The following is a 25,733-nucleotide window of genomic DNA, read 5'->3' as shown; positions in this document are numbered from 1 at the left end:
ACTAAAAGGTGGACCTGATGAAGACTACAACCCGGTACTAAAAGGTGGACCTGATGAAGACTACAACCCGGTACGAGAAGGTGGACCTGATGAAGACTACAACCCGATACGAGAAGGTGGACCTGATGAAGACTACAACCCGATACGAGAAGGTGGACCTGATGAAGACTACAACCCGATACGAGAAGGTGGACCTGATGAAGACTACAACCCGATACGAGAAGGTGGACCTGATGAAGACTACAACCCGGTACTAGAAGGTGGACCTGATGAAGACTACAACCCGGTACTAGAAGGTGGACCTGATGAAGACTACAACCTGGTCCTAGAAGGTGGACCTGATGAAGACTACAACCTGGTACTAAAAGGTGGACCTGATGAAGACTACAACCCGGTACTAAAAGGTGGACCTGATGAAGACTACAACCTGGTACTAGAAGGTGGACCTGATGAAGACTACAACCCGGTACGAGAAGGTGGACCTGATGAAGACTACAACCCGGTACTAAAAGGTGGACCTGATGAAGACTACAACCCGGTACGAGAAGGTGGACCTGATGAAGACTACAACCTGGTCCTAGAAGGTGGACCTGATGAAGACTACAACCTGGTACTAAAAGGTGGACCTGATGAAGACTACAACCCGGTACTAAAAGGTGGACCTGATGAAGACTACAACCTGGTCCTAGAAGGTGGACCTGATGAAGACTACAACCTGGTACTAAAAGGTGGACCTGATGAAGACTACAACCTGGTACTAAAAGGTGGACCTGATGAAGACTACAACCCGGTACGAGAAGGTGGACCTGATGAAGACTACAACCCGGTACGAGAAGGTGGACCTGATGAAGACTACAACCCGGTACTAAAAGGTGGACCTGATGAAGACTACAACCCGGTACGAGAAGGTGGACCTGATGAAGACTACAACCTGGTCCTAGAAGGTGGACCTGATGAAGACTACAACCTGGTACGAGAAGGTGGACCTGATGAAGACTACAACCCGGTACTAGAAGGTGGACCTGATGAAGACTACAACCCGGTACTAGAAGGTGGACCTGATGAAGACTACAACCCGGTACTAAAAGGTCGACCTGATGAAGACTACAACCTGGTACTAGAAGGTGGACCTGATGAAGACTACAACCTGGTACTAAAAGGTGGACCTGATGAAGACTACAACCCGGTACTAAAAGGTGGACCTGATGAAGACTACAACCCGATACGAGAAGGTGGACCTGATGAAGACTACAACCCGATACGAGAAGGTGGACCTGATGAAGACTACAACCCGATACGAGAAGGTGGACCTGATGAAGACTACAACCCGATACGAGAAGGTGGACCTGATGAAGACTACAACCCGGTACTAAAAGGTGGACCTGATGAAGACTACAACCCGGTACTAAAAGGTGGACCTGATGAAGACTACAACCCGGTACGAGAAGGTGGACCTGATGAAGACTACAACCCGATACGAGAAGGTGGACCTGATGAAGACTACAACCCGATACGAGAAGGTGGACCTGATGAAGACTACAACCCGATACGAGAAGGTGGACCTGATGAAGACTACAACCCGGTACTAGAAGGTGGACCTGATGAAGACTACAACCCGGTACTAGAAGGTGGACCTGATGAAGACTACAACCTGGTCCTAGAAGGTGGACCTGATGAAGACTACAACCTGGTACTAGAAGGTGGACCTGATGAAGACTACAACCCGGTACGAGAAGGTGGACCTGATGAAGACTACAACCTGGTCCTAGAAGGTGGACCTGATGAAGACTACAACCCGGTACGAGAAGGTGGACCTGATGAAGACTACAACCTGGTACGAGAAGGTGGACCTGATGAAGACTACAACCCGGTACTAGAAGGTCGACCTGATGAAGACTACAACCTGGTACTAAAAGGTGGACCTGATGAAGACTACAACCCGGTACTAGAAGGTCGACCTGATGAAGACTACAACCTGGTACTAAAAGGTGGACCTGATGAAGACTACAACCCGGTACTAAAAGGTCGACCTGATGAAGACTACAACCCGGTACGAGAAGGTGGACCTGATGAAGACTACAACCCGGTACTAGAAGGTGGACCTGATGAAGACTACAACCTGGTCCTAGAAGGTGGACCTGATGAAGACTACAACCCGGTACGAGAAGGTGGACCTGATGAAGACTACAACCCGGTACTAAAAGGTGGACCTGATGAAGACTACAACCTGGTACGAGAAGGTGGACCTGATGAAGACTACAACCCGGTACTAGAAGGTCGACCTGATGAAGACTACAACCTGGTACTAAAAGGTGGACCTGATGAAGACTACAACCCGGTACGAGAAGGTGGACCTGATGAAGACTACAACCCGGTACTAAAAGGTGGACCTGATGAAGACTACAACCCGGTACGAGAAGGTGGACCTGATGAAGACTACAACCCGGTACGAGAAGGTGGACCTGATGAAGACTACAACCTGGTACTAAAAGGTGGACCTGATGAAGACTACAACCCGGTACTAAAAGGTGGACCTGATGAAGACTACAACCCGGTACTAAAAGGTGGACCTGATGAAGACTACAACCCGGTACTAAAAGGTGGACCTGATGAAGACTACAACCTGGTACTAAAAGGTGGACCTGATGAAGACTACAACCTGGTACTAAAAGGTGGACCTGATGAAGACTACAACCTGGTACTAGAAGGTGGACCTGATGAAGACTACAACCTGGTACTAAAAGGTGGACCTGATGAAGACTACAACCTGGTACTAAAAGGTGGACCTGATGAAGACTACAACCTGGTACTAGAAGGTGGACCTGATGAAGACTACAACCTGGTACTAAAAGGTGGACCTGATGAAGACTACAACCCGGTACTAAAAGGTCGACCTGATGAAGACTACAACCCGGTACGAGAAGGTGGACCTGATGAAGACTACAACCTGGTCCTAGAAGGTGGACCTGATGAAGACTACAACCTGGTCCTAGAAGGTGGACCTGATGAAGACTACAACCTGGTACTAAAAGGTGGACCTGATGAAGACTAACACCTGGTCCTAGAAGGTGGACCTGATGAAGACTACAACCTGGTCCTAGAAGGTGGACCTGATGAAGACTACAACCTGGTCCTAGAAGGTGGACCTGATGAAGACTACAACCTGGTACTAAAAGGTGGACCTGATGAAGACTACAACCCGGTACTAAAAGGTGGACCTGATGAAGACTACAACCTGGTACTAAAAGGTGGACCTGATGAAGACTACAACCTGGTACTAAAAGGTGGACCTGATGAAGACTACAACCTGGTACTAAAAGGTGGACCTGATGAAGACTACAACCTGGTACTAAAAGGTGGACCTGATGAAGACTACAACCTGGTACTAGAAGGTGGACCTGAAGAAGACTACAACCTGGTACTAAAAGGTGGACCTGATGAAGACTACAACCTGGTACTAGAAGGTGGACCTGATGAAGACTACAACCCGGTACGAGAAGGTGGACCTGATGAAGACTACAACCCGGTACGAGAAGGTGGACCTGATGAAGACTACAACCCGGTACGAGAAGGTGGACCTGATGAAGACTACAACCCGGTACTAAAAGGTGGACCTGATGAAGACTACAACCTGGTCCTAGAAGGTGGACCTGATGAAGACTACAACCTGGTACTAAAAGGTGGACCTGATGAAGACTACAACCTGGTACTAGAAGGTGGACCTGATGAAGACTACAACCCGATACGAGAAGGTGGACCTGATGAAGACTACAACCCGGTACTAAAAGGTGGACCTGATGAAGACTACAACCCGGTACTAGAAGGTGGACCTGATGAAGACTACAACCCGGTACTAGAAGGTGGACCTGATGAAGACTACAACCCGGTACTAAAAGGTGGACCTGATGAAGACTACAACCTGGTCCTAGAAGGTGGACCTGATGAAGACTACAACCCGGTACTAAAAGGTGGACCTGATGAAGACTACAACCTGGTCCTAAAAGGTGGACCTGATGAAGACTACAACCCGGTACTAGAAGGTGGACCTGATGAAGACTACAACCTGGTACTAGAAGGTGGACCTGATGAAGACTACAACCTGGTCCTAAAAGGTGGACCTGATGAAGACTACAACCCGGTACTAGAAGGTGGACCTGATGAAGACTACAACCTGGTCCTAAAAGGTGGACCTGATGAAGACTACAACCCGGTACTAGAAGGTGGACCTGATGAAGACTACAACCCGGTACTAAAAGGTGGACCTGATGAAGACTACAACCTGGTCCTAAAAGGTGGACCTGATGAAGACTACAACCCGGTACTAGAAGGTGGACCTGATGAAGACTACAACCTGGTACTAAAAGGTGGACCTGATGAAGACTACAACCCGGTACTAAAAGGTGGACCTGATGAAGACTACAACCCGGTACGAGAAGGTGGACCTGATGAAGACTACAACCCGATACGAGAAGGTGGACCTGATGAAGACTACAACCCGGTACTAGAAGGTGGACCTGATGAAGACTACAACCCGGTACTAAAAGGTGGACCTGATGAAGACTACAACCTGGTAAGATTACAACCTGGTACTAAAAGGTGGACCTGATGAAGACTACAACCTGGTCCTAAAAGGTGGACCTGATGAAGACTACAACCTGGTACTAAAAGGTGGACCTGATGAAGACTACAACCCGGTACTAAAAGGTGGACCTGATGAAGACTACAACCCGGTCCTAGAAGGTGGACCTGATGAAGACTACAACCCGGTACGAGAAGGTGGACCTGATGAAGACTACAACCCGGTACTAGAAGGTGGACCTGATGAAGACTACAACCCGGTACTAGAAGGTGGACCTGATGAAGACTACAACCTGGTCCTAGAAGGTGGACCTGATGAAGACTACAACCTGGTCCTAGAAGGTGGACCTGATGAAGACTACAACCTGGTCCTAGAAGGTGGACCTGATGAAGACTACAACCTGGTACTAAAAGGTGGACCTGATGAAGACTACAACCTGGTACTAAAAGGTGGACCTGATGAAGACTACAACCCGGTACTAAAAGGTGGACCTGATGAAGACTACAACCCGGTACTAAAAGGTGGACCTGATGAAGACTACAACCCGGTACTAAAAGGTGGACCTGATGAAGACTACAACCCGGTACTAAAAGGTGGACCTGATGAAGACTACAACCCGGTACGAGAAGGTGGACCTGATGAAGACTACAACCTGGTCCTAGAAGGTGGACCTGATGAAGACTACAACCTGGTCCTAAAAGGTGGACCTGATGAAGACTACAACCCGGTACTAAAAGGTGGACCTGATGAAGACTACAACCTGGTAAGATTACAACCTGGTACTAAAAGGTGGACCTGATGAAGACTACAACCTGGTCCTAAAAGGTGGACCTGATGAAGACTACAACCTGGTACTAAAAGGTGGACCTGATGAAGACTACAACCCGGTACTAAAAGGTGGACCTGATGAAGACTACAACCCGGTCCTAGAAGGTGGACCTGATGAAGACTACAACCCGGTACGAGAAGGTGGACCTGATGAAGACTACAACCCGGTACTAGAAGGTGGACCTGATGAAGACTACAACCCGGTACTAGAAGGTGGACCTGATGAAGACTACAACCTGGTCCTAGAAGGTGGACCTGATGAAGACTACAACCTGGTCCTAGAAGGTGGACCTGATGAAGACTACAACCTGGTCCTAGAAGGTGGACCTGATGAAGACTACAACCTGGTACTAAAAGGTGGACCTGATGAAGACTACAACCTGGTACTAAAAGGTGGACCTGATGAAGACTACAACCCGGTACTAAAAGGTGGACCTGATGAAGACTACAACCCGGTACTAAAAGGTGGACCTGATGAAGACTACAACCCGGTACTAAAAGGTGGACCTGATGAAGACTACAACCCGGTACTAAAAGGTGGACCTGATGAAGACTACAACCCGGTACGAGAAGGTGGACCTGATGAAGACTACAACCTGGTCCTAGAAGGTGGACCTGATGAAGACTACAACCTGGTCCTAAAAGGTGGACCTGATGAAGACTACAACCTGGTCCTAAAAGGTGGACCTGATGAAGACTACAACCTGGTCCTAAAAGGTGGACCTGATGAAGACTACAACCTGGTACTAAAAGGTGGACCTGATGAAGACTACAACCCGGTACTAAAAGGTGGACCTGATGAAGACTACAACCCGGTCCTAGAAGGTGGACCTGATGAAGACTACAACCCGGTACGAGAAGGTGGACCTGATGAAGACTACAACCCGGTACTAGAAGGTGGACCTGATGAAGACTACAACCCGGTACTAGAAGGTGGACCTGATGAAGACTACAACCTGGTCCTAGAAGGTGGACCTGATGAAGACTACAACCTGGTCCTAGAAGGTGGACCTGATGAAGACTACAACCTGGTCCTAGAAGGTGGACCTGATGAAGACTACAACCTGGTACTAAAAGGTGGACCTGATGAAGACTACAACCTGGTACTAAAAGGTGGACCTGATGAAGACTACAACCCGGTACTAAAAGGTGGACCTGATGAAGACTACAACCCGGTACTAAAAGGTGGACCTGATGAAGACTACAACCCGGTACTAAAAGGTGGACCTGATGAAGACTACAACCCGGTACTAAAAGGTGGACCTGATGAAGACTACAACCCGGTACGAGAAGGTGGACCTGATGAAGACTACAACCTGGTCCTAGAAGGTGGACCTGATGAAGACTACAACCTGGTCCTAAAAGGTGGACCTGATGAAGACTACAACCTGGTCCTAAAAGGTGGACCTGATGAAGACTACAACCTGGTCCTAAAAGGTGGACCTGATGAAGACTACAACCTGGTCCTAAAAGGTGGACCTGATGAAGACTACAACCCGGTACGAGAAGGTGGACCTGATGAAGACTACAACCCGGTACTAAAAGGTCGACCTGATGAAGACTACAACCTGGTCCTAGAAGGTGGACCTGATGACGACTACAACCTGGTCCTAGAAGGTGGACCTGATGAAGACTACAACCTGGTCCTAAAAGGTGGACCTGATGAAGACTACAACCTGGTCCTAGAAGGTGGACCTGATGAAGACTACAACCTGGTACTAAAAGGTGGACCTGATGAAGACTACAACCCGGTACTAGAAGGTGGACCTGATGAAGACTACAACCCGGTACTAAAAGGTGGACCTGATGAAGACTACAACCCGGTACGAGAAGGTGGACCTGATGAAGACTACAGCCCGGTACGAGAAGGTGGACCTGATGAAGACTACAACCTGGTCCTAGAAGGTGGACCTGATGAAGACTACAACCTGGTCCTAGAAGGTGGACCTGATGAAGACTACAACCTGGTCCTAGAAGGTGGACCTGATGAAGACTACAACCTGGTCCTAGAAGGTGGACCTGATGAAGACTACAGCCCGGTACGAGAAGGTGGACCTGATGAAGACTACAACCCGGTACTAGAAGGTGGACCTGATGAAGACTACAACCCGGTACTAGAAGGTGGACCTGATGAAGACTACAACCCGGTACTAAAAGGTGGACCTGATGAAGACTACAATCCGGTACGAGAAGGTGGACCTGATGAAGACTACAACCTGGTCCTAGAAGGTGGACCTGATGAAGACTACAACCCGGTACGAGAAGGTGGACCTGATGAAGACTACAACCCGGTACTAAAAGGTGGACCTGATGAAGACTACAACCTGGTACTAGAAGGTGGACCTGATGAAGACTACAACCCGGTACTAGAAGGTGGACCTGATGAAGACTACAACCCGGTACTAGAAGGTGGACCTGATGAAGACTACAACCCGGTACTAAAAGGTGGACCTGATGAAGACTACAATCCGGTACGAGAAGGTGGACCTGATGAAGACTACAACCCGGTACTAGAAGGTGGACCTGATGAAGACTACAACCCGGTACTAGAAGGTGGACCTGATGAAGACTACAACCCGGTACTAAAAGGTGGACCTGATGAAGACTACAACCTGGTAAGATTACAACCTGGTACTAAAAGGTGGACCTGATGAAGACTACAACCTGGTCCTAGAAGGTGGACCTGATGAAGACTACAGCCCGGTACGAGAAGGTGGACCTGATGAAGACTACAACCCGGTACGAGAAGGTGGACCTGGTGAAGACTACAACCCGGTACTAAAAGGTGGACCTGATGAAGACTACAACCCGGTACTAAAAGGTGGACCTGATGAAGACTACAACCTGGTACTAGAAGGTGGACCTGATGAAGACTACAACCCGGTACTAGAAGGTGGACCTGATGAAGACTACAACCCGGTACTAGAAGGTGGACCTGATGAAGACTACAACCCGGTACTAAAAGGTGGACCTGATGAAGACTACAATCCGGTACGAGAAGGTGGACCTGATGAAGACTACAACCCGGTACTAGAAGGTGGACCTGATGAAGACTACAACCCGGTACTAGAAGGTGGACCTGATGAAGACTACAACCCGGTACTAAAAGGTGGACCTGATGAAGACTACAACCTGGTAAGATTACAACCTGGTACTAAAAGGTGGACCTGATGAAGACTACAACCTGGTCCTAGAAGGTGGACCTGATGAAGACTACAGCCCGGTACGAGAAGGTGGACCTGATGAAGACTACAACCCGGTACGAGAAGGTGGACCTGGTGAAGACTACAACCCGGTACGAGAAGGTGGACCTGATGAAGACTACAACCCGGTACGAGAAGGTGGACCTGATAAAGAGGACTTTGGTGCCTGAGACAATCTCTAATTTGATTTGATTTTCTAACTCCAGGGTCTGAGGGAGGATTCAGACCCAGATGTTGCCTCTGGTGGACGCTTTACTTACCTCTGTTCAGCAGCATATCCTCCGTTACCGCCAGAGAGCCGTTGTGCGGCGCCGGTCGCACCTGCAGCAGTTTACACATCAGAGGGTAGATGTGGATGCTGTCGAACGGCTCTGACACATAGTTCTTCTTGAAGCTGGGTCCAAAAGCCCAGAAGATGGTCTTCATGTCCATTTCCCAGTTATGGTAGCCATGATCACCTTTGTTGACGTAGACAATTAATCTCTGCAAAGCAAAGACACAAATCTGAGGACACACAGGTGGACTATGTAGAGCTCTAAGTTCAGGTTTCACTGCTGCACCAGTAAGCCTTCACCGGGGGACAAACTCACCGAATTCAGGTTGAAGCCCAGGTCTGCAATAATCACAATAGGGGGAAGTCGCTCGCTGTTTCCCAAGTGGAAGCTCTCTGGCATCTCGTCTCTCTTGTAGACTGTCAGATTGGGAGCATTGGACAACTTGTCAAACACCTCCTGTTCCTTTCCCGGCCGTGGCGTCAGAATGCCGAACCCGCCGTAATCTAGGATCTCAAAGCTGGCCAGCTTTAGTAGGTTCAGGTACTTGTTGAGGATGATCTCCTCCACCTGTGGCCGCTTCTTGACAGTGGTCATTCCGTGGTCTGAGGTGATGATGACATCCAGGCTGTCTGCCAGTTGGTGGTGATCAATGGCCTCTCTCAGGTACCCGATGGTGCGGTCAATCTGCTGGATGATCTCCTTCCTGCGGGGGTGGTCCGGCCCCTTGGTGTGACCCACATTGTCCGGTTCACCATAGTACAGTGTCACCAGGTTGAAGTCCTCCTTGGAGAACCAGCTCATCACTTTATCGATGTTTTCCCGCCATTCAGTCTCATTGTCGTCTGGGCGACCATACTCTTCCACCAGCACTCGGTCAACTGCTTGACCATTGTATGTGACTCCGCCTCCTGGGAAGTGGAATGAAGCAGTTTTCAGACCCTGAAACAGAAAAGATTGGCTGTTTGTTCTGACTCTTTCCACCTGTTAAATTCATTGATCAATACCTCACCTGGTCCTGAGCAGTGATCCATAACGGCAGTGCTCCGTTGTCCCACCACTCCGACTTGGTCAGTGTTGTTTTGTGCGGGACTTTCTGGTTCGTCGTGGTGTTGAACATCATGTTGTGAACGACTTCATGGTCCTCCACCCATCGTCCTAACAGGGACACGGAGACCAGAAGCTAAACGTTACCCTCCTTTGTCAAATCCAACATGGCGTTTGCTGTGCAGGAAAATCTGCAATAATTAACCATTGATCGCCTCCGTGTCGGTTCTGATGGAAATTATCACAACAGATTATTTTCCTTCTGGTTTATCCTCCTAAATCCAAAATAAAATTCAACCTTCAGGTGACGTTTCATTAAAATCCTTAAATAAAGAATATAGACTTAGAAGTGTCAAGTAAGCCTAGATGAGCTGGACACACAAGTTTATGACACTTAAATAAAATTCATTAATTTGTCCATTCATGTGTAAAAGTTAGATTTATAATAAATATTTTATTGAAATCTAAGTTCATCAACCAGCAAACACCAACCAGCCACACCACCAATTAGCCAGCCAGCTAACACTAACCGGCAAACATGAACCTGGTAAAATCAGCATCCAACTAACTCCAACCACCCAACACCAGCTAGTTACCCAACAACAGCTAGTTACCTAACACCAGTTAGTTACCTAACACCAGCCAGCTAGCTAAAACCAGACAACTAGCTAACACCAGCCAGTTAGCTAAAACCAGACAATGAGCTAACACCAGCCAGTTAGCCAAAACCAGACAATGAGCTAACACCAGCTAGTTACCCAACAACAGCTAGTTACCTAACACCAGCTAGTTACCTAACACCAGCCAGCTAGCTAAAACCAGACAACTAGCTAACACCAGCCAGTTAGCTAAAACCAGACAATGAGCTAACACCAGCCAGCACTAAAAGCTACAACATCAGATACAAAACTTCCAACATTTGTGGAATTTTTTCACAAACACATAACAACAGAAATAAAATGAACTGCCATGCAGAAATAAATCTCTAACAATTCCAAGAAAAGTTTATGTTTATGTTTAAATGTTTTTATTTAGGTAAATTGACTAGTATGCTTAATTAAACATTTTATTATTTTGAAATTATGTATTTAGTGCTTCATTCTACTGATAAAGTTTAGTTTCTTCCTCATCAGTTTTTAAGTCTCCTACTCATAAAAACTCATGTTTGTGTCATTGTTTTGGTCAGTTTGAAGCTTCACTCAGATCTTAATCCATGTTTCTTCTTCTCCACCTTAGAAGAAGATCGATGGTCCCTTTAAACACATTCGTCTCCCTGACTGGATCCTTTACAGCCTGATCAGGTCCGGTTAGACTGGTTTAGTTACTGAATACAAACTAAATCAAGTCTACACGGTCCATGTCTATAGGGTCCATGTCTATAGGGTCCAGATCTACACGGTCAAAGTCTACACGGTCCAGGTCTACAGGGTCCAGGTCTACAGAGTCCAGGTCTACAGGGTCCAGGTGTACAGCGTCCAGGTGTACAGGGTCCAGGTCTACAGGGTCCAGGTGTACAGCGTCCAGGTCTACAGAGTCCAGGTCTACAGGGTCCAGGTCTACAGGGTCCAGGTCTACAGGGTCCAGGTGTACAGCGTCCAGGTCTACAGAGTCCAGGTCTACAGAGTTGTACAGAGCTGTTAAATGTGACCGACGGTTAGAGAGCAGATGGAGGCGGCGGGTACCGGTGATGGTGGTAAAGTGTGACGGGGACGTCATGGTCAGCATTGGGGGGGTGATGTACTTGGCCTTGACCCCGTCCAGACCCAGCCGGTCAAGGTTTGGCGTGTCCACGTCCTGGTCGTAATCCCACCTGAAGCCATCAAAGGAGATGAGCAGCAGCTTCTTCTTCTTCAGCGGGTTACAGGTAACGCAGACCACCGCCGCCAGGACCAGGACCAGGAGCAGCTTCATCCTCATCGTCTTCACTCTGACTGCCTGCAGCTCCGACTCACCTGTGCACCCAGGTAAGCTGGGTTAATGTGTGATGGCAGATCTGATCTGTGAAGGCTGAGACCTTCGATCTTATCACGACAGATGGAAGCGATCGGCTGATATCGGCTGATACCGGCTGCCAACACGTGTGCAGCATCGCTCCTCGTCGCAGGTCTTATCGGCTGCAAAGTCCTGCAGAGCTGCAGTAAAGAGACGCTATCGCGCAGGAACGTGGTTTTACTGGACTCGTTTCCTATCGGTCACCTCGAACCCGATGACTGGCGAGAGAAAAACGAGCAGAAGGTAGAACATCTGACCCCCATCCAGAAACTTCCTCCAGGTTCCCTGATGAAGCTGAAAAAGGGCTTTTATTGTGAAAATCAGACGTTATTTAATCCTAACCCTGAAGAAGGAAAGATGATTGAGACAATAGTCTTTGACCCGCGAACGCACCGCGTTGCCTTCAGGTGACCTCCGTCTTCTTATGGAGGGACAAACCTGCCTCATTCACAAATAAATAAATGACTGTCTCTTTGTATTAGATCATCCATACAGCGAGCGGCATGGTGGTCAGCACTGTGACCTCACAGCCAGAAGGTCGCTGGTTCGATCCTCGGCTGGGTTTCTGCATGTTCTCCCCGTGTATACGCGGGTTCACCGTCCAAAGACATGATGTTAGGGTAACTGGTTTCTCTACGTCGCCTCGAGGTGTGTGTGGTTGTGTGTCTCTGTGTGGTCCTGTGATGGCGTGGCGAGATGTCCAGGATGTACGCTGCCTTCGCCCACAGCCTGCTGGGATAGGCTCCAGCTTCCCCGCCACCCTTCATCGGTTTGGATGATGAATGGATGAATCCATTAATATGATTTAACTTTATTTTTATTTCCAAAATAATTTATTTTATTATTCATTAATATTTCTTGTTTTTCAGTTTTCACATTTATTTTCCACATCTATGAATGTTCTTTCCAGCTGCATTTACCGTCATTTCACCGCGTGTTTCTGCAGCCTGGAGTTTTTATGACCAGTTAAACAGACCTTTGACCAACCTGAGTGAAATGTTTTTATGAACTCCTGGAGAGAAAAACGTCATTTTTATCAGTTACCGTCGTAACTGGCTGGAAGAAAAAGACGATGCTAAATAGATAAAAAACTAAAATGACAAAAGTTGTTCTTTTTGCATGATAAGTAAAATGAAGACTCCATCTTCAGTTTGTGTCAGATAAAATGATTTAATTCTCACTTCAGAACAAGAAAGCAGGAAAGGAAAAGCTGTGAATTTGGTGTTTCCCTGCACAGATGCCTGAAGCGTCATGCTGGGGAGCAGCTGACCTCAAACTGGGCCTAACGGTGGAGTTGAGCAGAAATGAGCTGAAGACGGTGCAGATGAACCTGGCGAAGCTTCAGCCTGAATCTTTACTGAGCTGAAAGCAGCAGTCTGACCAAAGGGCTCTGAGGAAGAGGAGGAGACGGAGGGCGAGGAAGGTGCAGCCTAACATGGATCTGCAACCATGATGTCTAACGAGTCGGAGCAGGAAACCGTGTCTGCCTGTAATCAGGTCCTCTAAACTCATGTGTACACATTAAAAATAAGTTTCTGGGTGTCAAGCTCGGGTCCTGGAGGGTTGTTTCCCTGCTCCAACACACCTGATTCAACATTTCAGTCAGGTGCGTTGGAGCATGGAGACAACCGAGACCTGCAGGACTGGAGTTCCACACCTGCTCTGACCACCCGCTTTGTTCCATCCAGCCTACAAACGTCCCCCACCTGTCTGCTGAGACGAAGAACGACTTCTGTGCTCGTCATGGATTGTCTATAACGAACACCATGTTCCAGCATAAGAGTGTCCATATGTACACCTGGCATCAGGATTCCCTGGGCCGCAGTTCAATGATCGACTTTGTAGTCGTATCGTTGGACCTGCGGCCACATGCCTTGGACACTCGGGTGAAGAGGGGGGCGGAGCTGTCAACTGATCACCACCTGGTGGTGAGTTGGCTCAGATGGTGGGGGAGGAAGCCGGTCAGATCTGGCAGACCCAAACGTGTTGTGAGGGTCTGCTGGGAACGTCTGGCTGAGTCCCCCGTCAGAGCGAGCTTCAACTCCCACCTTCAGCAGAGCTTCAACCATGTCCCGAGTGAGGTGGGGGACATTGAGTCCGAATGGGCTGTGTTCCGTGCCTCTATTACTGAGGCGGCCGGCCGGAGCTGTGGCTGTAAGGTCGTTGGTGCCTGTCTTGGCGGTAATCCCAGGACTCGTTGGTGGACACCAGCAGTGAGGGATGCCGTCAAGCTGAAGAAGGAGTCCTATCGGGCCTTCTTGGCCTGTGGGACTCTGGAGGCAGCTGATGGGTACCGACGGGCTAAGCGGCATGCGGCTTCGGCTGTCGCCAAGGACTCCAGTTAAAGCATCCATGTTGTCCTTCCTACTCCGGCTTCCTCCCACCATCCCAACAGGTGCATGTCAGGTTCATTCATCACTGTACATTTTCTCTTGGAATATTTGTGTGTGTGTGTGTGTGTGTGTGTATGTGTGTGTGTGTGTGTGTGTGTGTGTGTGTGTGTACGGTTGTTTGTCCCTCTGTGTGTCCAAGTGATGGACTGGGGACCTGTCCAGGTGTTCCTGCCTCTCGCCCAACGTTTGCTGGGACATACTCTAGTTTTCTGCTCAGCAGTTCATAGAATGAATGAATGAATGAATGAATGAATTAATGAATGTGTAAATGTATTCAATGATGTGTTTACTGCTGCTTTCACAAGTAAAGCTCAGACAAAATACATGATGAGCTCAGTAATCAATGCGCATTATTGGTCAATATTTACTGAAAATTGCAATGGCAGTAACAGATTATGTCCCGCCTACCACAGGAACCCCCTCAGGTTGATTGACAGGAATGTTTGGAACCTTTTGAGTGCTGCATAAGACCATGTGACCGCATAACGATGTGTTCAGAGTGTTATAACCCTTATGAAATGGCTGCTCATCAGTTGTCATAACAACAGTATCAGCCCTTGCTCATTCTCTTCTGACCATAGACTGAATATAAAAAGATGGGCGGAGCCTTCGTGACGTCACCCGTTGGATTCTGAAGAGCTGAATTGAAGCTCGGTGGGCGGTTCCTACCATCACCATCTTGGCAGGGGCATGCGTGTCGTCTCGCCTGGAAAATACAAATATGGGCAAAGAGGCGGAGCTGAGAGGGCGGCTGTGAGCGTCATGGTGGATGATTGACATCGAGCGAACTCCGAGCTTTCTGTAGCTAAGAGCTAACCTAGCTAACCCAGAGATAACAGGAGCTAACCAGCTAACGGAGGTAAGCGGGCTAAAGCTAAGTCACGTTGTTAACCGGCCAAAAACCGCGGTTGTTCTACGTTCTTCTGACTTGAAGCAGGAGATCGGGTACCTGTCAATCAAAAGACACGCCCCTAAATATGCCGAACTTAGAGATTAAATTACTTTTAAACGGGCGAGTTAGAAAAAAAAAATCACTCCCCCCACAGTTGTCATGAAGGTAAACCTGACCTATTAAACCTAAAATGGATTTTTGAACCAGGCTGTAAACATGTTTATTTCTGCTGTAAACATGTTTATTTCTGCCATAAACATGTTAAAAAGTTGGTCTTTTTAACATGGGAGTTTATGGGGATTCGTTCTGTTGTGGAGCCCCTAGTGGATGAAGGGGGAACTGCAGTTTTTGGCTCGTGTAACCAGTCGACGTGGCCACTGATGCCCCTGGCTACCAAACAGGAAGCTGGCATAACCTGGCAGACTGCCACTTCCCTATTTATAGAGGACCCGCCCCGAAGGCCAGCGACACCCCGTGGTACCACTAACTACTAACTGTTGTGATGTACGATATGTGTCTGTAGGACATAAGCTGCAGGAGTTGTGAGAATGTTTGAGTGTTTTTGTTCACTTGCTGTTTCTGTCCAGCACTTTGGTCAGTTGTATGTTGTTTTTAAAGTGCTTTATAAATATGGTATGGTATGGTATGGTATGGAGCTGTGCAAAAGGCTTTAATGATTTCAAACGGCCATAATTCACAGCTGGTGAAAGACATGAACATGGAGAGACACTTTTAGACAGCCGAATCGATTCCGACTTGGTTTCGAACTCAACGTATAAAAAAGTTATTAAAGGAGTCATCACCCGGAAATTGCACTTTTTCGAGTTAAAATGTGCGTATTAGTATTGGGCAGAAGTGGAAACATCCCCGGAAGCCTTTCTGTTGAAGACAGCCGGGTTTTTACGTCTGGACGCTTTGTTTGCAGAAAAACTGGCCGCAACACTGAAGTCTCACAAACGCATTTTTTTTATTTTCTCCCCGTAATGTCGACAACCCGGGGGGCTATTTGCATTAACCAGCCCCTTTTCCAGCCTAAATACACCTGCTGGACCTGCAAAGGTTGCTATTAGCAACAAGCTGTGTGAAGGTGTGCGAGCACGTCCACTGCTAGGTTGTCTGTTACCAAAACCAACATCGGCAGGTTTTTTTTCTTTTCTCTCCCTTCATCAGCGGACCAAACTACCAGGGACAGATGGATTACATTATTTTTTGCTGATAATGCACCTGCATCTCTGCCGGCTGCGGCCTGTTTGTGCCGAACATTTTGCTAACATTTGGGAAAATACCAGGTGAAGACGGCATCAACCCGGTTAGAAAGAGGGACAATTGCAGCTGTAAGCGGCTCAGCATCAATGCATTCGGTAAGTGTCACTACTGCTATAAAGTTCCGCTTTGTGTGACAGACGTGACTTGAATTGAGGACGATAAGGCTAATGCTAACGTCTATGCTAACGGGACGAGCCTGAAGGTTTAACGTCCTGCGGTGTACAAATGAGCCCCAGGTTTTATTTTCTTATATCTATCCTATACTCTGACACGTAAATGTTTGTAAATTACTTCTCTATTCATCATTTTTCACGCCTGCTACCACACTGTAAGTACTCATGATGGATGTAGCTTTGCTCTCCCCACCATAACATGCAGTTGTAATAATCATAATGATAATTTAACAAGGTGACCATCATGTAGTCTGATATTGCCACCTATAGGATATCGACAGGGAGGATATTTTATTTCCAATCCTCGTCCTCCTTCAGACATCTTCACATCATGAAAACCTGCTTTATTTAATCAGCTTTTTAAAAATAAAAGTATGTAAAGCACTTTGTGTTGTCTTTGGCATGAAAATGCTTTATAAAGTTTGATTTGATCTATTTGTATTACAATATTTGATTACTCTTAAACTGCAGCTATTTACACCTACAATCTATTTATGTGATGATCTGATATTTTTATAACTTGTATTTGCAGATTTTAGTCCAGCACATCTCACGGCATGCGCAGCACCAGCGGTCTCCTGATGTCTAAAAGTTGATGTTGGGGCAGACTGACCCTACAATGCAGGCAACAACTGGAACACAGCTGTCATCAAGGACTTTCCACCCTCTCTTCAGAAATACAGGTTTGTCGTTTGATTGATTAATTTTACAGCCAGAAAATGATAATAAATCAAACACATATACATTCTTAATGGAAGCTAAGAGGCACTTTTATTGCTTGTTCTGATGTCAGTATCTGGTTCTGTGCAGAAAAGGAACCCAGACGACAGCAGTGAAGGTAACATCTCAGTCAGTCAGTCATGATGATAAAGACAGCTCTGTGGAGGCTTGCTCATCCAGAACCTCCAGAACCACGAGAGTCCACATAAAACCCATAAAACTCAGCTACTGTGTTAACAGAATCAATAACTAAGAGTGAAAATGATCATTTTTATTTTATTACATTGAAAATGAGCATTGATTTTATTTCTGTACACTAATAAAGGTATTGTGTTTTAAAGAGCTGTATATTTTTTACTTCAGCTTTACATTTTATATTCAGAAGTCAGATGCATAAATGTGTATATGGTAAAGTTGTGTATTTACTTTAATTCAATTGCTATTGTCCTCAGTGACTGCAGCAAAGTTACTATTTGTTATATGTAATATGAAATGGCAAGAACATAAATAATCAGTTATTTTACAGTTATTTGCCATTTGATTAGCTTTATTTCTGAATTTTTGGGCATTGAAGAGAAACTTGCCTCTCATTCCCTCCGACAGGTAAATGTACATAATCCTGCTCATAAACGTTTCCTGCATTTTGTAATGAAAAAGCGTTGAAGCAGACTGGTTCCACGCCAGGATGTTGGGTCAGACACGGAGGAGTTTGGACCTGCTTTATCCTTCTCAGCACCTAAGGAAATGAAGAGAGAAATTTTATTTTCTAAGCACAGTAATAATATCTTGCTGTCTATTTCTGTTGGCATGTGCAGCTTAACAAACAATTAGACCAACATAATAGATGGTAAGTGATGTTGGAATATATATTAGTCAGCAGGAAGCCTGATCAATGATACAAGATATCTGACTTCATGTTATTTATCTGTACAGTAACACATCAGCCCACATCAGTGGCTGCATCAACCAGAGACCTGTTGTGTTGACATAATGACATCTTTCACACTCCTGGCTAAAATGGGAAATCTGAATGGTAAATGGACTTGTACTTCTATAGCTTTTCTAGTCATACAGACCACTCAAAGCGCTTTACACTACTTGTCACATTCACCCATTCGCACACACACTCACACCCCAATAGGCATATCGGGGGGCAGTGTCTTGCCCTAGGACACTTCAGCATTTCAGGGGAAGCTTGGAATCGATCCCTCAACTTACCAGTTGAAGGACAACTGCTCTTCCTCCTGAGCTACAGCCGCCCCTGAATAAGCTAATTAATTTAGAAAAACACGTGACGGTAAATAAAACCTCAATAAAAAGCACAGCTTCGTGAAACTCCATGTGGTTAAAATGTGTGTGAGAAAATGTTTATTATGAATAAAGTGTCAGAAAAAGCACTTTTTTTTTTGTTTAGTAAGTTTTTAAACAGTTATTTAAAAACCATTAGAGGACAGTGGGCACATGAAAAGACCAGGTTATGACTCCTTTTAAAGGTGAAAATCGTGGTCGCTTTTGAACCAGTGGGAGCTTTTTCTGTTTAATTTTAATGGCAAAAAAGTTTAAAAGTGTAATATTGTTGTAAAGTAGAAAACATAGAGAAGTCAAAATACAGCTGAAACTCGCCGAGTATTAAAGTCTAAAAATAGCTCAATAATAATAGTAATAATAATAAATGAAAGCATTTACATAATAAATAATAAATAAAAGATAAAATGTAAATAAAAGCGAAGATGAGAAGGGCTACTGCGCATGTCCGGAGGTATTATAGAGCTACTTCCGGGTGATAAGAGTCACATGAATTCCTTCAACAGCAGTAAAATGTTGTAAACGATCAGAAATCAGGGTTTTAAAACTTAGTTTTACCAACCCGGACATTGGGCTTTGCTCTGAAGGTGGAAACGGTTTGTCCCGGGTTCTCTGAGCAGGTTTGTGGTTTATTAACGATCAGAAAACCGTGTGACTTTGTCCCGGAAGCTACATCTGTTAGCCGCCTCGTCTCCGGAAGAAACCTCGGTTTTATTTTTATTAAATAAATATTTCACAGCTTAATTAATCTGTATTCTCTCTTTAGCTTTCCGGTTATGTTGGAAAAGATGTTTAGTATTTATAATTTGGGCTGTTATGTAGAAGCAACAGAGAAAAGTCCTTTTATTAAATGAGCTAAAACCCTCATATTTCATCAAAACATAAAGAATTACCAGTAATCTGTTTCCCAGTCATAAAGTTTGATCCGTTAAGGTCAACATTTCCTTTCTGGGTCCAAACAAAAACACTTGTTTCCACCCGGACCCTGATGGAGGTGACACGCAGAGTGTCTCGTTGTTCTGTTTTTGTCAGTTTTATAAAGTAGCTTTTTATTTTACAAACAAACAAACAACATGGCAGCAAAAGCATTTTCATAAGGAGTTTCTTATCAAAGAGCACAGAGAGTTCCAGACTAGTAAATATAGATCTACAAACATAGATGGAAAAACACTTTTCAGCTGTGAATAAATACATTTATCACATAGATTAAAACGTTTCTGCAGGAAGTAAAATCTGACTTTATTTCCATGTTTCTCTCCAAGTCGTCAGCAGATTGTTTAAGGTCGATCGATCATCTGATGAAAACCTTTTGTCCTTATTTGGATCCAGTTATTTACTGATCAATCAGAATCTGGAAACTGTCGTATCGATAAATATGACGGAAAACTGGATCCAGGTTCTAATTCTGGTTTCACTGTTTTTTTTTTTTTTTTTAGGTATGTCTTCGTCGTGGATCCTCAGACCTGCCCTGACATGCCTCTTTACAGGTGAGTTCCGGTCCAGATGGCCCGGTCCAGGGTTCTGGTTCAGGGACCACATCCTGGTTCCTTGTGTCTTCATCTCTGACTTTTTTTTTAGGGATCTAGTTGTTTTGTTCTTCCTTCGTTTCCAGTCCGGTTCCGAGTCAGTCCTGGTACCGGTCCGGTTCCGAGTTAGTCCTGGTACCGGTCCGGTTCCGAGTTAGTCCTGGTACCGGTCCGGTTCTAGGTTAGTCCTGGTACCGGTCCGGTTCCGAGTCAGTCCTGGTACCGGTCCGGTTCCGAGTTAGTCCTGGTACCGGTCCGGTTCTAGGTTAGTCCTGGTACCGGTCCGGTTCCGAGTCAGTCCTGGTACCGGTCCGGTTCTAGGTTAGTCCTGGTACCGGTCCGGTTCTAGGTCAGTCCTAGTACCGGTCCGGTTCCAGGTTAGTCCTGGTACCGGTCCGGTTCTAGGTCAGTCCTGGTACCGGTCCGGTTCCGAGTCAGTCCTGGTACCGGTCCGGTTCTAGGTTAGTCCTGGTACCGGTCCGGTTCCGAGTCAGTCCTGGTACCGGTCCGGTTCCGAGTCAGTCCTGGTACCGGTCCGGTTCTAGGTTAGTCCTGGTACCGGTCCGGTTCCGAGTCAGTCCTGGTACCGGTCCGGTTCTAGGTTAGTCCTGGTACCGGTCCGGTTCCGAGTCAGTCCTGGTACCGGTCCGGTTCTAGGTTAGTCCTGGTACCTTCCAGGATCCTGGAGAACACACTTCATAGCGTGAGGATCCAGCGTGTTCTTGACGTGTTCTTGACGTGTTCTCCTCCCTGCAGCGTCTCGGTCGGCCTCCAGGTGGACGCCCCCCCTGCTGTCCAGGACCATGGCCACCCTGAACCAGATGCACCGGCAGGGGAAACCCAAACCGCCCCCGCCCTCCACCGGCGCCACCTTCGGCCGCCCCCAGCTGAAGGCCGTCATCCTGAAGACCATGATCCGGAAGCCCAAGAAGCCCAACTCCGCCAACAGGAAGTGCGCTCGGGTGCGTTTGTCCAACGGCAAGGAGGCGGTGGTCTTCATACCTGGGGAGGGACACAACCTGCAGGAACACAACGTGGTCCTGGTCCAGGGCGGGAGGACGCAGGACCTCCCGGGAGTCAAACTGAAGGTGGTGAGAGGGAAGTACGACTGCGCTCACGTGGTGAAGAAGAAGCAGTGATGAACAGTCTGGTGGGACGTGGACACGTGTCTCCAGATGTGGAGACAGAAGTTCCGATGCTTTGTGACAGAGTTCATTTCCAATAAAGCCGGCGTGATGTCCATCGCGTGTGCAGTCTCCTGTCCTCACGTTGAGTCCCAGTAAGACACGAGCTGCGTGTCCATCACATGTTTAACAAAATAAAAGCCACGTGTCTTTCAAAACAGTTTCAAAACAAAAGTTCAAGACTATATATAAATAAACACATTTACAGCAGGAATAAACACGTTTACGGCAGAAATAAACACGTTTACAGCAGAAATAAACACATTTACAGCAGGAATAAACACGTTTACGGCAGAAATAAACATGTTTACAGCAGAAATAAACACATTTACAGCAGGAATAAACACGTTTACGGCAGAAATAAACACGTTTACAGCAGGAATAAACACGTTTACGGCAGAAATAAACACATTTACAGCAGAAATAAACACGTTTACAGCAGAAATAAACACGTTTACGGCAGAAATAAACACGTTCACAGCAGGAATAAACACGTTTACAGCAGAAATAAACACATTTACAGCAGGAATAAACACGTTTACGGCAGAAATAAACACGTTTACAGCAGGAATAAACATGTTTACAGCAGGAATAAACACGTTTACGGCAGAAATAAACACGTTTACGGCAGAAATAAACACGTTTACAGCAGGAATAAACATGTTTACAGCAGGAATAAACACGTTTACGGCAGAAATAAACACGTTTACAGCAGAAATAAACACGTTTACAGCAGAAATAAACATGTTTACAGCAGAAATAAACACGTTTACAGCAGAAATAAACACGTTTACGGCAGGAATAAACACGTTTACAGCAGAAATAAACACGTTTACAGCAGGAATAAACATGTTTACAGCAGAAATAAACACATTTACGGCAGGAATAAACACGTTTACGGCAGAAATAAACACGTTTACGGCAGAAATAAACACGTTTACAGCAGGAATAAACACATTTACAGCAGGAACAAACACGTTTACGGCAGAAATAAACACGTTTACGGCAGAAATAAACACGTTTATGGCAGAAATAAACACGTTTACGGCAGAAATAAACACGTTTACAGCAGGAATAAACACGTTTACAGCAGAAATAAACACATTTACAGCAGGAATAAACACGTTTACGGCAGGAATAAACATGTTTACAGCAGAAATAAACACATTTACGGCAGGAATAAACACGTTTACGGCAGAAATAAACACGTTTACAGCAGAAATAAACACATTTACAGCAGGAATAAACACGTTTACGGCAGAAATAAACACGTTTACAGCAGAAATATGTTTACAGCAGGAATGAACACGTTTACCGCAGAAATAAACACGTTTACGGCAGAAATAAACACGTTTATGGCAGAAATAAATAGTTTAGAGCAGAAATAAACACACTTATGTCAGAAATAAACATGTTTACAACAGGAATAAACATGTTTACAGCCTGGAACAAAAGTCCATTTTAGGTTTAATAGGTCAGGTTTCCCTTCATGACAACTGTGGGGGGAGTGAATTTTTTTTTAACTCGCCTGTTTAATTGTAATAAGTTCGGCATGTTTAGGGGCGTGTCCTTTTGATTGACAGGTACCTGATCTCCCGCTTCAAGTCAGAAGAACGTAGAACAACCGCGGTTTTTAGCCAGTTAACGTGACTTAGCTTTAGCCTGCTTACCTCCGTTAGCTGGTTATCTCCTGTTATCTCCGGGATAGCTCGGTTAGCTCTTAGCTACAGACAGTTGTCAGTCATCCACCGTGACACTCACAGCTCCCCTCTCGGCTCGACACGCATGCCCCTGCCAAGATGGCGATGGTAGGAACCGCCCACTGAGCTTCAATTCAGCTGTTCAGAAACAAACGGATGACGTCCTGGAGGCTCCGCCCATCTTTTATGTACAGTCTATGGTCCAGATCAGGGTCTCTGGAAGCTGGAGTCTGTCCCAGCAGTCACTGGGCGAGAGAAGGAACACCTGGTCGTCAGATGGAACAAAGTGCATCAAGGTATAAAAGACAGGAGGAAGAATGACATTAAAAATGACTTAAAACTTCAGTAGCTTTAATGGGACTGATATGATCAGCAGATTATTCAAGAAAACATGGGGAAAAAAATTCATTTTAAATTTTGCCGTCTTCATTTGACGATTTAACAAAATGTAAGAGATCATTGAGAATATTTATAAATATTTAAAGTGTGGTAGTCAGAAAGACTGTAGTGTAGAAAGTGTCCACCAGGGGGCAGAAGACAAGCACATGGTGTTAAATAGTTTAACGAAGTTTTTTTAAACCATGAAATGTCTTAAGACACAAAGAGGAAACATTTTTTTTCTGAAAAGTTGGAACATATATGCTGACTGTTTTCAGACCGATTTTTAGCTATTCATGTTTCAGACTGATGCCATACCTTTTTATTTATGGTAAAAAAAACAAAAAACAAAACTTAGTTATGTTAAAAAAAAAAGTTTTAATTTCTGGTAAAACAAAAATTTTGATTGTAAATTTAAAAAGAAAAATCTGATATAAATGCTTTTTAATTTCTGGTAAAAATGTTAAAAAATTAAAACGTATTTTTACCAGACATTAAGTATTTTATCTAGGAATTTAAGGCCACATGCCTTGGACACTTGAGTGAAGAGGGGGGCGGAGCGTCAACTGATCACCACCTGGTGGTGAGTTGGCTCAGATGGTGGGGGAGGAAGCCGGTCAGAGCTTCAACTCCCACCTTCAGCAGAGCTTCAACCATGTCCCGAGTGAGGCGGGGGACATTGAGTCTGAATGGGCTGTGTTCTGTGCCTCTATTGCTGAGGCGGCCGGCCGGAGCTGTGGCTGTAAGGTAGTTGGTGCCTGTCGTGGCGGTAATCCCAGGACTCGTTGGTGGACACCAGCAGTGAGGGATGCCGTCAAGCTGAAGAAGGAGTCCTATCGGGCCTTCTTGGCCTGTGGGACTCTGGAGGCAGCTGATGGGTACCGACGGGCTACGGGGGAGGCATCCTGACCAGATGCCCGAGCCACCTCAACTATTCCTCTCGATGCGAAGGAGCAGCGGCTCTACTCTGAGCTGGCTGTGTCCCAGTGAAACCTGCAAGCTGGTTGCATCCCAGTGAAACCTGCTGGTTGCATCCCAGTGAAACCTGCTGGTTGCATCCCAGTGAAACCTGCTGGCTGCTTGCGTCCCAATGAAACCAGCTGCCTGGTTGTGTCCCAGTTAAACCTGCTGGCTGGTTGAATCCCAGTGAAACCTGCTGAATGGTTGCATCCCAGTGAAAATTGTTGGCCGGTTCTGTCCCATTGAAACCTGCAGGTTGCATCCCAGTGAAATCTGCTCGCTGGTTGTGTCCCAGTGAAACCCGCTTGCTGGTTGCATCCCAGTGAAACTTGCTGGTTTTGTCCCAGTGAAAACTGCTGGCTGGTTGCGTCCCAGTGAAACCTGCTGTTTGCATCTGAGTGAAAGCAGCTGGTTGCGTCCCAGTGAAACCAGCTGGCTGGTTGCGTCCCAGTGAAACCTGCTTGCTGGTTGCGTCCCAGTGAAACCCGCTTGCTGGTTGCGTCCCAGTGAAACTTGCTGGTTTTGTCCCAGTGAAAACTGCTGGCTGGTTTTGTCCCAGTGAAAACTGCTGGCTGGTTGCGTCCCAGTGAAACCAGCTGGCTGGTTGCGTCCCAGTGAAACCCGCTTGCTGGTTGCGTCCCAGTGAAACCTGCTAGCTGGTCGCGTTCCAGTGAAACCAGCTGGTTGCGTGCCATTGAAACCTGCTGGTTCTGTCCCAATAAAACCTTCTAGTTTGTTGCGTCCCAGTGAAACCTACTAGCTGGTTGCTTCCCAGTGAAACCTGCTGGTTGCGTCCCAGTGAAACCTGCTTCCTGGTTGAGTCCCAGTGAAACCTGCTAGCTGGTTGCGTCCCAGTGAAACCTGCTGGTTGCGTCCCAGTGAAACCTGCTTCCTGGTTGCATCCCAGTGAAACCTGCTAGCTGGTTGCGTCCCAATGAAACCAGCTGCCTGGTTGTGTCCCAGTTAAACCTCCTGGCTGGTTGAATCCCAGTGAAACCTGCTGAATGGTTGCATCCCAGTGAAACCTGCTGCCTGGTTGCGTCCCAGTGAAACCTGCTAGCTGGTTGCGTCCCAGTGAAACCAGCCAGCTGGTTGCGTCCCAGTGAAAACTGCTGGCTGGTTGAGTCCCAGTTATACCTGCTGGCTTGTTGCATCCAAGTGAAACCAGCTGGTTGCATCCCAGTGAAACCTGCCGTCTGGTTGCGTCCCAGTTAAACCTGCTGGCTCGTTGCGTCCCAGTGAAACCTGCTGCCTGGTTTGCTTCCCAGTGAAAATTGTTGGCTGGTTCTGTCCCATTGAAACCTGTAGGTTGCGT

The 25,733-nt window shown here is 46.4% G+C and overlaps 1 protein-coding gene across 1 annotated transcript; it reads left to right on the top strand.

The window, feature by feature from the left end:
• Window positions 1-19,128: 19,128 nt before the first annotated feature.
• mrps12 (mitochondrial ribosomal protein S12) lies at window positions 19,129-21,464 on the top strand. Its single transcript, XM_079240282.1, has 3 exons — window positions 19,129-19,290; window positions 20,107-20,157; window positions 20,953-21,464. The coding sequence occupies exons 2-3, from the start codon at window positions 20,109-20,111 to the stop codon at window positions 21,333-21,335; spliced, it is 432 nt and encodes a 143-aa protein (XP_079096408.1). The 5' UTR covers window positions 19,129-19,290; window positions 20,107-20,108; the 3' UTR covers window positions 21,336-21,464.
• The last annotated feature ends 4,269 nt before the right edge of the window (window positions 21,465-25,733 follow it).

This window comes from Telmatherina bonti (assembly GCF_933228915.1).
Source record: "Telmatherina bonti genome assembly, chromosome: 5".
NCBI lineage: Eukaryota > Metazoa > Chordata > Actinopteri > Atheriniformes > Telmatherinidae > Telmatherina > Telmatherina bonti.
This window is presented reverse-complemented; position numbering and strand designations above follow the sequence as displayed.

Excerpts from the sequence above, each read along its gene's own strand:
- mrps12 (XM_079240282.1), top strand. The coding sequence starts at position 20,109 with ATGTCTTCGTCGTGGATCCTCAGACCTGCCCTGACATGCCTCTTTACA. Across the intron at positions 20,158-20,952 it reads CCTGACATGCCTCTTTACAG|CGTCTCGGTCGGCCTCCAGG; the intron begins GTGAGTTCCGGT and ends TCCTCCCTGCAG.